Consider the following 10,871-nt stretch of genomic DNA (forward strand, 5'->3'; position numbering starts at 1 on the left):
CAACTTTGAGTCAGGAAAGAACTGAGCTCAAGTCCTGCCATATCTGGGGGCTTTTCTGAGGATCAAATAAGGCAATGGCAGCAGTTTATTCAATTCAATTTGCAAATGAGGAAACCAAAACCCAGACATGTTTCAATCGACTTGTCTGCCATCTCTGATTTTAGACCAGTTACTGTCCTTGGGAACCTCATGAAGAAGAGATGGAGACTCAGCTACTGTGGACCCTGCTCCACATCACCTTCCCAGGATCTTTGGCCCAGAAAGGCAGAAAATGAGCTTGCTGGGTTTGGGGCTTCCTCAGTGGGCCAGGGAAAGGAGGTTAAGACAGGCACAAAACAGGGAAGATTGATGTGCATGACCAAAGAAAGAAACCAGGCTAGAAAAATAGAAAAGTGGCCCTAAAGCTGGAAGGCTTGATCTTGCCAATCTTGGTGGAAAGAGAAGTGATGTGGGGCCTTTACCAGAAGGAGATATCATAAAATCATTTAATCTGAGTTTGTTGTTCACTCATTTTTAGTTGTATCTGATTCTTTGTGACCCAATTTGGGGTTTTCCTAGTAAAGGTACTAGAGTGGTATGCCATTTACTTCTCCACCTTATTTTACAGATGAGGAACCTGAGGCAAATAGGGTTAAGTGACTTATCCAGTGTCATACAGCTAGTGTTTGACACCAGATTTGAACTCAGGAAGATAAGTCATCCTTACTCCAGGTCCAGTATTGTATCCTCTATGCCATCTAGCTTTAGGAGGGTCATATTTAATTCAATCCCTACCTGCTGTATTAAGGTACACTACAGTTCTATGAAGTTCCATAGTTCTCTGGGGACACAAAGAGAAACACAAAGCAGACTCTACCCTCAAGGAACATCTAATTCTTCAGACAAAGCACTGGGCATAGAGTTGGCTCTAATTAATAAATACTGTATGCTTCAATAAATAAAGATGGACTCCTTTTCCAAACTTATTCACTTCAGGCCAGTAGAAAAAATGTACAGCTTAAGTTTACTGTTATCATTTTCTCTCTCTCTCTCTTGATTCAAGGGTTATTGAATCATAGATTTAGGACCATAGAAAGGACCAGAGGGATTGATGAGTCCAACCACCTTATTTGAGACAGGCATGAGACAGGGGAGGTTGAGGTGCATGAAAATAGAAAGAAACCAGGCTAGAAAAACAGTAAGCTGGCTCTAAAGCTGGGAAGCTTGGTATTGCCAATCTTGGTAGAAAGGGGAGTAATTTAGGGCTTTACCAAAAGTAGATATCATAAAATCAACTAACTGAGATACAGGTAGCTTAAGTGATTTTCCCAAGGTCACACAACTATTCAATGTCTGAGGTAGGATTTGAACTCCCTTATCTTATGATTAGCACTTATCACTCTTTCTACTGTGCCACCTATCTTCCAGTTAGTCACTTCATATAATCTGTTGTACAAAAATCATTTTTGGTGTGGGAGGTACATTGGGAGGACCAGCTGAGGAAGATGGGAATCAACTTATGAAATTCTCATAGAAAATTACTAAGTTTATATGCAAGTATATTTTTTTAAAAGCCTGTTCTACAGTACTCTCCCTCCTGGAAGGAGATGAGGGACCTGACCTGAACAAAAGGAGTCTGAACAAGTTTCCTTGAAATCAATTTTGATAGAATTTGAAAGAATTACTGTGAACACACTTGGACTACAAGGAGCTTGTCTTTCATCTTTGAGCAGCATTTTGTAATGACTTATAGTCCAGAGAGGGTGAAGCAAGGTGAGTGAAAGGGGAAAGTGGGGAGGAGGAAACAAAGACTGGGTTTATCTGGTGATGAAGTAAAGGATAATCAGGGTAGATTAGTATCAAATTGACAATTATAAAGCTCTTTAAAGGTGATGAAACACTTTTTCTATGACCATCTTGTGAGATAAGGAACTCAAATATCCTCATCATTGATTGGCCCAGGGTTACACAGCTACTAGGCATTGGAGAAATATATGAATAGAGGATTAATCAGGACAAAATAGGATAGGTGGAAAATGTGCTAAATAAGAAGGAGGGGCCAAAGCATTTCTAAATTCCTTGTCAAGTTAATGTTTACCAACCTATAACACAAAATCTGCTGGCATAAATATTCCTCCTTGACTAAGCCATAGGCACTGTCCTTGAAGGGCCAAGCAGGAGGCAAGCTCTACCACTTCTGCTTTTGGACCAGTTGATGTCCTTGGAAACCTCAGGAAGAAGAGATGGAGACACAGTTACTGTGGACCCTGCTCCTCATGACTCTCTCAGGAGCTATGGCTCAGACAGGTAGAAAATGAGCTTGCTGGGTTGAGGGCTCCCTTAGTGGGCCAGGGAAATAAGGCTGAGACAGGCACAAGACAGGGGAGGTTGACATGCATGAAAAGGAAAGAAAACAGGCTAGAAAAACAGGAAGCTGGCTTTAAAGCTGGGAGGCTTCATATTGCCAATCTTGATGGAAACAGAAGTAATTTAAGGCTTTACCAGGAGATGTCATAAAATCATTTAACAAAAACTTTTTGTTCTAGTTCAATTGTTTTCAGTCATATATGACTCCTTGGGACCTCATTTGGGGTTTTCTTGGCAAAAATACTGCAGTGGTTTGCCATTTCTTTCTCTAGTTCATTTTAGAGATAAGAGACCCAAGGTAAACAAGGTTAAGTGACTTACCCAGGGTCACATAGCTAGTAAGTGTCTGATGTCAGATTTGAACTCAGGAAGATGAGTTTTTCTTACTCCAGGACCAACATTGTATCCACTATGCCACCTAGCCACCCTAATCCTAGATTTAGGAGGGTCTATCTAATTCAGTCTCTACCTGTTGTATGAAGGTACACTATAGTTCTGTAGAGCTCTATCATTTTCCAGAGGGTCAAAGCAATTGGCTTTTCATGGTCTTTTTAGCATCCCTGTCCTGATCACTTCTTCCTGTGGAAGAGCTTTAATGCCCCTCTTCTATCATTCCCTCTATGATCTCACAAGGGGCTCCCTCCCTGCTTTCATTGTCTCTTCTACTGTCAATTGCTGAGGATTTGGGGCCCTTTGTTATGCTAGCTACAAACTCTAGAGCATAATCTCCTTTTCCTTCTCTCCTTTCCCTAAGAAGTAAATTATTCACAGAAACCAAATTCTCTGCCCAGACTCTGAGTGTAACTAAAGTTAATTACCTGTGAGTGTAATGTGGAGTACAAGCTACATGTTAGAAGGACAGGTCAAGCCAGGACTTAGAATCCAGATTTGGATTTTAGCATTACTGAGAGACCACTCATTTATGGATAATAACTCTATACAGTCATCCAATTTACCTCTGTCATCCAATATCATCTGTTGATTATCTTCATTTTATCTCATGTATCTTGTTTGTGCTTAATTGTTTGCATGTTGCCTCCCCAATTAGACTTCTTGAGGGCAGAAATTTATTTATTTTGCCTTTCTTCCTATCACCAGCTCTTGACAGAGTACCTAGATAGACCATAGTAGGCACTTAATGAATGCTTGTTGACTGACTGACCCAATTCCAAATGTACCTGCCTCCAAACCACCTTTCTCTGGCTATGCAGATCACAAGCATTGCCTTTCTAGTCCCACTTAGGTTTTATTCCTGGATCCAAGATGATCCTCCTGTGGGCAACCTTGATGAAAGAGGAAGTAGTGGGCTTTATCTGGTTCTTCCATCACAGTCTAGCAGTAGGACCTTTCTAGGCCCCCACATCACCCTACTTCTCTTTGCTATAGCACTGTTCCAATAATTATCAACTTCTTTATTCTACTACTGTGATTTTGGGAACCTATAGTGTTCTGTTATTCCCAATCTTGGGTGGAATTACATTGGAGGTGGTGGAGGGGAGGTAGTAGACCATAAGTTGTGAAATTAGTAAAAGATTGATTCATGGGTAAAACAAACCCTAGTGTCACATTCACAGTAATCTGAGACCTTTTGTTCATTACTCATCTAGAGAATTAGACTATTATTTCTTCCTTGCCTAATAGTTATTGACCCAACATTTTACATATATGTATGCGTGTATCCCAGCCTAGTTTCCCTTCGGCTGAATTAACTAAACTTTTACTGAGCACTATTCAAAAGTTTGTGCCCTAGATAATACATCTACAAAGATTAAAAAAAGTCCCTGCCCTGAAGAAGTTTCTATTTTATTGTTTTGAATCCAGCACTATCCATGTAGAGAGCAACATGGAGGAAAACATAGGGCAACTTTTTCTTCACCTAATTCTTCACCCACAGATCTCCAGACTAAGGCATTCCTTTTCCCAAAACCATCAGCTGATTCCTATGCGACTCTGATCCCACTGCAGAACAAACAGCTGCAGAAATTCACTGTGTGCCTGTGGACCTACTCAGAACTGACCCGGGGCTACTCTTTGTTCTCCTATGCCACTGAAGTTTCGTACAATGAGATCCTCCTCTTCAGGGATGAAGTTGGACAGTACAGTTTGACAGTTGGGGGAGAAGAGGTTACTTTCCAGGTGGATGAGTCTACTCTTACCCCAGTGCATATCTGTGCCACTTGGGCATCAGCCTCAGGGGTTGCTGAGATATGGATAAATGGTAAACCCCTGGTGAGGAAGATTATGCAAGTAGGGTATACCTTAAGTGGGAATGCCAAGATCATTCTGGGGCAAGACCAAGATTTCTATGGGGGTGGGTTTGATATAAATCAGTCCTTTGTCGGGGAGATTGGGAATGTAAATATGTGGGATTATGTGCTTCCTCCCAAGGAGATAATGGCCAATTGTAATTGTGGCAATATCCTAAACTGGAAGAAGCTGAAATATGAGAAGCATGGCCACATGCTTACTGTTCCCCATTTTTGGGTTTAATTCATACTTTCCTCAGAAAATGTGAGTAAGACAAATCAAGATGATCTATGTTGAGTTATTATACCATTTGAGATTAAAAATGTTGATTCTTGATCTTGACTTTTGGTATTTCCATTGCTTTGCTGAGTCCCCTGATGGATAATCAGGTACCTTGGGTCAAACCAAAACTTGCAGAATGGCTTCTTTTCTTTACATCCTGAGTACATACATCTCCCAGGCTGAGTTGAGCATGGCCTGTGAAAATATACTGTAGCACCTGGATCTTGGTTGGGCCGGTTTAAGGAGGTTGAAGCCAAATTCCGGTCCTCTTTACTATAACCAAAGTGGAAAAGCACACTAATCTCAGAATCCTTCCCCTATGCCTTGGGTTCAGTCATTTTTGAGGAGATGATTTAGTCCTCTTCTGAGTTTCAATCTTGCCTCATATTCTTACTAGCTATTTGACCCTAGAGAAGTCATTTAATCTCTTTCATTTTCTTGCTCTGTAGAATGAGAGGGTTTGACTCAGTGGTCTCCAAGGTCCCTTCCAGCTCTAGATTGATGATCCTATCAGCTTCACTGGGGGTTTGGAATATGGTCAATGTTCATTGTGAGGGTGTTGACTAAAATAAATGTGGTTTTTTTTGTAGTCTGTAGTGCAGAACCCAAGAATACAATTTATGTGAACAGGGTCTAATCTTCAGTAGTGTATTCCTAAGACATTCTTTCTTTTGCTTGTGTTGCTCCCACCTAGTTACCCTTCTGTGAAATTTCAGAATATAGCTTAAATATAGCTTGTATCTAGGTCTCCATGATGTGGGTAAAAGAATTCCCAGCTCCCTTACTAGCACTCAGAGTACCAATGTATATAGCCAGTACAGGATAGCATTTATTCTATTCTACCAAAAATATAGGAAAAACATATAGTTGTTATATTGGGAGGGAGGTTAGAAGACTCCTCATTAATAGATTTCTCCCAAGCCCAGTTGATGTGATAACAGAAAGTACAGGGAAAATAGCAGAAAACAAGACAGTAATGTCCTAAGAACAAAGAAGTATTTTCATTTTGTTACCACTTTATGAAGTAGGAAAAATTGCTGTTTGGTTGAATTGAAAGGCATCTTTCCATTGGCTGATACATCAGCTACATTGCCAGTGTCTATTGAAAACCAAGGCTATGCTAAAAAGAAAGTCACTTTTTTTTTCAATGAGAAATGTCAAATGGTCACAACCTCAAAAAAGAGTTCTTGGAAGAACTTAAAAAGGACTTTGAAAATCAAATAAGAGAGATTGAGGAAAAATAAGGTAAAAAATAAGAGCACTCCAAAAAAATCAAGAAAATTATGAAAGGAAAGTCAACCAAATTAAAATGGAGAATCAAAAACTTAAGGAAGAAAATATTTCCTTGAAAACTAGAATTGGGCAAGGGATTGTGACATTACAAGACACCAAGAAATAAAAACAAAACCTGAAGAATGAAAACAATAGAAGAGAATGTGAAGCATCTCATCAGAAAAACAACTGGAGATCTGGAGAACAGGTTGAGGAGAGAGAATATAAGAACTGTAGTACTACCTGAAAGCTACAATCAGAAAAAAAGAATCTTGATACAATATTACAAGAAATGATTAAGGAAATTTGCCCTGAAGTTCTAGAACAAGAAAGTAAAGGAGAAATAGGAAAAAAAAATCCACTGGTCACTTCCTGAAAAGGATCACAGGAGGAAAATTTACAGGAATATCATAACTGAGTTTCAAAGTTCCCACCCAGGTTAAAGAGAAAATATTGCAAGCAATAAGAAAAAAATAATTTAAATATTGCAGATGTATAATCAGGTTTACACAAGACCTAGAAGCTTCTGTGTTGAAGGACCATAGATCATGGACCACTCTATTTCATAGAACAAAAGAGTTGTGGTTACAACCAAGGGTAATTTACCCAGCAAAGTATAATTTTGAATGGAAAAAAATGGATGTTTAATGAATTGAAAGACTTCCAGGAATTTGTGAGTAAAAGAGCAGAAATTAAGGGAAAATGTGATATATAAGATCCAGGAAAAATATAAGGCAATATAAGGCAAACATTAAGAGTAATTATAAGGGACTCAGTAAGATCAAACTATTTGCTTCTTATATGTGGAAAAAGGTTTTTGTAGATTCCTATAAAAAAAAAAGTGAATTTGAGCAGATTTGAGAGAGTTAGAAACTGTGAGCAGTCTGAGTGGGGCAAATTTCCAAACTGGGAAAGTCTGAAAGGCTAAAGGCATGAATCTGTAGGCTTGGAGAGTGCTTGGTGTGCAGAGCAGCTCCAGACCAAATCAGAAGTGGCCAACTGGGAAACCCACATGGGAGACAGGCTAGGAGAAAGCTGGGTGCCTGGAAACTGGCGGAAATCCCCAGGCCTCCCAACACAGGATGGCAGTCTGTGGATGCGATGAGAGGCAGTACAACACCACCGGCCATGAAAAATCAACTCCCGAGGCTTGCAGCCCAAAGGTATGAAACGTGGCTTCTTGAACTTCCGGGAGACATAATGGCCAGGTAAATGGCTCTAATCCCTCCCCTCCCCACCCAGAGAATTCCTTGGGGAAAAAAAAAGAATGCTGGAACAGAGGAGATAGAAGTGAGGCTTCAGTGGCCAAATAGTAGAAGTTCATTAGTCCCAGAGGGGCAGAGCCGGCAGGGGTCAACACCAGGAGCCCAGACATAATCTTGCTCCCCCAGGGGAAGTGCCAGACATCAGCTCAAACAACAAACATCTGAGACCATTGCTGAAGAGCAACAGTGCTGGAGAGCACCCCTAGGGAAAGAGACATGAGGGAGCCAGATCCCTCCCCCACACCTCAGGAAACTGAAGGCTTTAATTCACAAAGACAACAACTAGACTCACAATCCCTAGAATAAGAAAGCTGGGACAGAGAGCCCTGAGCCCCAAAGGCTCAACAGAGGACAATAGATTCTTTTTAGGTGGACAGACATAATCAAAATACCAATTTGGAAGAGGACAGCAATAACTATAGATACATCTGATACCTCAAAAGGTAATGTGAACTGGTCTCCAGCCCAAAAAGCCCTGCTGGAAGAGCTAAAGGAGGATTTTAAAAACCAAATTAGAAAATATGGAAAAAAATCCACTGATGAAATCAAGTCCCTAAAGAATAAGATTGGCGAAATGGCTAGGGAGATTCAGAATCTAAAGAGAGAAAATGACACCCTGAGAGGCAAAATCAACCAATGGGAAAAGGAGACTCAAAAGCAAAATGAAAACACTAACTCATTAAAAATTAGGGTTGAGCAAGTGGAAGCTAATGAATCTATGAGGCACCAAGAAGTAGTAAAACAAAATGTAAAGAATGAAAAAATAGAAAAAAATGTGAAATATCTGATTGGCAAAACAACTGACCTGGAAAATAGATCCAGGAGAGACAATTTAAGAGTTATTGGTCTACTGGAAATCCATGATGAAAAAAAGAGCCTTGACAGTATCTTCGAAGAAATTATCAAAGACAACTGCCCAGAGGTCCAAGAACCAGAGGGCAAAACAGTCATTGAAAGAATTCACCGATCACCCCCTGAAAGAGATCCCAAACTGAAAACACCAAGAAATATTATAGCCAAATTTCAGAACTACAGAGTCAAGGAGAAAATACTGCAAGCAGCCAAAAAGAAACAATTCAAATATTGTGGAACTACAGTCAGGATCATGCAGGATCTCTCAGCTTCCACATTAAAAGACAGGAGAAATTGGAATAAGATATTCTGAAGGGCAACGTTGCTGGGACTGCAACCAAGGATCAACTACCCAGCAAAACTAAGCATAATTTTTCAGGCAAGGAGGTGGACATTCAATGAAATAAGGGAATTCCAGACCTTCTGGATGAAAAGGCCAGAACTCAATGGAAAATTTGATCTCCAAATACAAAACTCAAGAGAGTCTTAAAAAGGTAAACAGGGAAAAAAACCCACAAACCTTATTAATCAAGAAGGGCAAATTATTTGCATTTTTATATAGGATTATATCATCTTATGTATGTTTTATATATATCCATATATATGTGAATGGTACAGCTATTATGACAATTGAGAGGGATACACATAGACTGTGAATGCCTGTATAAAATAATTGACATAAGGATAAAAAGCATAAGTAAGAGATGTAAAGGGAGGGCTATGAGAGAAGAGGAAAGGAGGTACTAGAAAAAGGTAAATTACACCAAATGAAGAGGCACAAAAACATTATAGTAGAGGCAAAGAAGGCAGGGAGAAGAGCAGTATTTGAGCTTCACTGTCATCTGATCTGGTTCGAGAAGGGAATAACATACCCTGATACGCATAGAAATCTAACTTGTCCTACAGGAAGTAGGAGGGGAAGGGGGAAAAAAGGGAGGGGGTGGTCAGAAGGGAGGGGAGAAGTAGCAAGTGGGAAATGGTAAGATAAGGAAGGGGAATAAAGAGGGAGGGTAAACTGAGGAAGGCAGCAGTCAAAAGCAAAACTTTGTTGAGGAGGAGAAGGGGAAAGGGAGAAATAAAAGCATAAATGGGGGAAATATGATGGAGAAAAAGACACAGATAGAAATCATAACTGTGAACGTGAATGGGATGAACTCTCACATAAAACGGAAGCAGATATCAGAATGGATTAAAAACCATAATCCTACAATATGCTGTTTACAAGAAACACATTTGAAACAGGGGGATACACACAGGGTAAAGGTAAAAGGCTGGAGTAAAATATATTGTGCCTCAGCTAAAGTAAAAAAAGCAGGTGTAGGAATCCTAATCTCAGACGGAGCAAAAGTAAAGATAGATTTAATTAAAAGAGATAAGGAAGGACACTACAAACCGCTAAAAGGCACCATAAACAATGAAGCAATATCATTGTTTAACATATATGCACCAAGTGGTATGGCACACAGATTCCTAGAGGAGAGGTTAAGGGAGTTACAGGAAGAAATAGACAGCAAAACTATAATATTGGGAGACCTCAACCTCCCTCTTTCTGACCTTGATAAATCTAACCTCAAAATAAATAAGAAAGAAGTTAAGGAGGTAAAGAGAATTTTAGAAAAGGCAGATATGGTAGACCTCCGGAGAAAACTGAATGGGGATAAAAAGGAATATACTTTCTTCTCAGTGGTACATGGCACATACTCAAAAATTGACCATGTACTATGGCATAAAAACCTCACAATCCAGTGCAGAAAGGCAGAAGTAGTCAAAGCATACTTTTCAGATCATGATGCAATAAGAATTATTTGTAACAAAGAAACATGGAAAAATAAGTTAAAATGAATTGGAAACTAAATAATCTAATTCTAAAGAATGAGTGGGCCAAAGAACAAATCAGAGAAACAATTAATAACTTCATTCAAGAGAATGACAATAATGAAACAACATACCAAAACTTATGGGATGCAGCAAAAGCAGTTCTTAGGGGAAGTTTTATATCCCTAAATGCTTACATGAATAAAATAGGGAAAAAGGAGATCAATGATCTGGGCATACAACTGAAAAAGCTAGAAAAAGAGCAAATTGAAAATCCCCAATTAAATACCAAATTAGAAACACTGAAAATCAAAGGAGAGATTAATAAAATTGAAACCAAGAAAACTATTGAATTAATAAATAAAACAAAGAGCTGGTTCTATGAAAAAAACCAGTAAAATTGATAAACCTTTGGTCAATTTGATGAAAAAAAAGAAAGAAGAAAATCAAATTACCAGTATCAAAAATGAAAAGGGTGAGTTCACCTCTAGTGAAGAGGAAATCAAAACAATAATTAGGAATTATTTTGCCCAATTGTATGCCCATAAATTTGACAACCTTAGAGATATGGATGAATATCTACAAAAACATAAACTGCCCAGGTTAACAGAAAAGAAGTAAAATTTCTAAAAAACCCCATCTCAGAAAAAGAAATTGAGCATGTCATCAATGAACTCTCTAGGAAAAAATCTCCAGGGCCAGATGGTTTTACATGTGAATTCTATCAAACATTTAAAGAACAACTAATTCCAACACTTTGTAGACTATTTGGGAAAATAAGTGAAGAAGGAG

The 10,871-nt window shown here is 39.0% G+C and overlaps 1 protein-coding gene across 1 annotated transcript; it reads left to right on the forward strand.

Annotated features, from left to right (window-relative positions):
- The first annotated feature begins 1,721 nt into the window (after positions 1 to 1,721).
- On the forward strand, positions 1,722 to 4,836 carry LOC118846875 (mucosal pentraxin-like). Its single transcript, XM_036755562.1, has 2 exons — positions 1,722 to 1,752; positions 4,241 to 4,836. The coding sequence occupies exons 1-2, from the start codon at positions 1,722 to 1,724 to the stop codon at positions 4,834 to 4,836; spliced, it is 627 nt and encodes a 208-aa protein (XP_036611457.1).
- The last annotated feature ends 6,035 nt before the right edge of the window (positions 4,837 to 10,871 follow it).

This window comes from Trichosurus vulpecula, chromosome 4, assembly GCF_011100635.1.
Source record: "Trichosurus vulpecula isolate mTriVul1 chromosome 4, mTriVul1.pri, whole genome shotgun sequence".
In the NCBI taxonomy this organism is placed as follows: domain Eukaryota; kingdom Metazoa; phylum Chordata; class Mammalia; order Diprotodontia; family Phalangeridae; genus Trichosurus; species Trichosurus vulpecula.

Coding starts and splice junctions, on each gene's coding strand:
- LOC118846875 (XM_036755562.1), top strand. CDS start 1,722: ATGACTTATAGTCCAGAGAGGGTGAAGCAAG. Junction 1,753..4,240: donor TCCAGAGAGGGTGAAGCAAG/GTGAGTGAAAGG, acceptor CTTCACCCACAG/ATCTCCAGACTAAGGCATTC.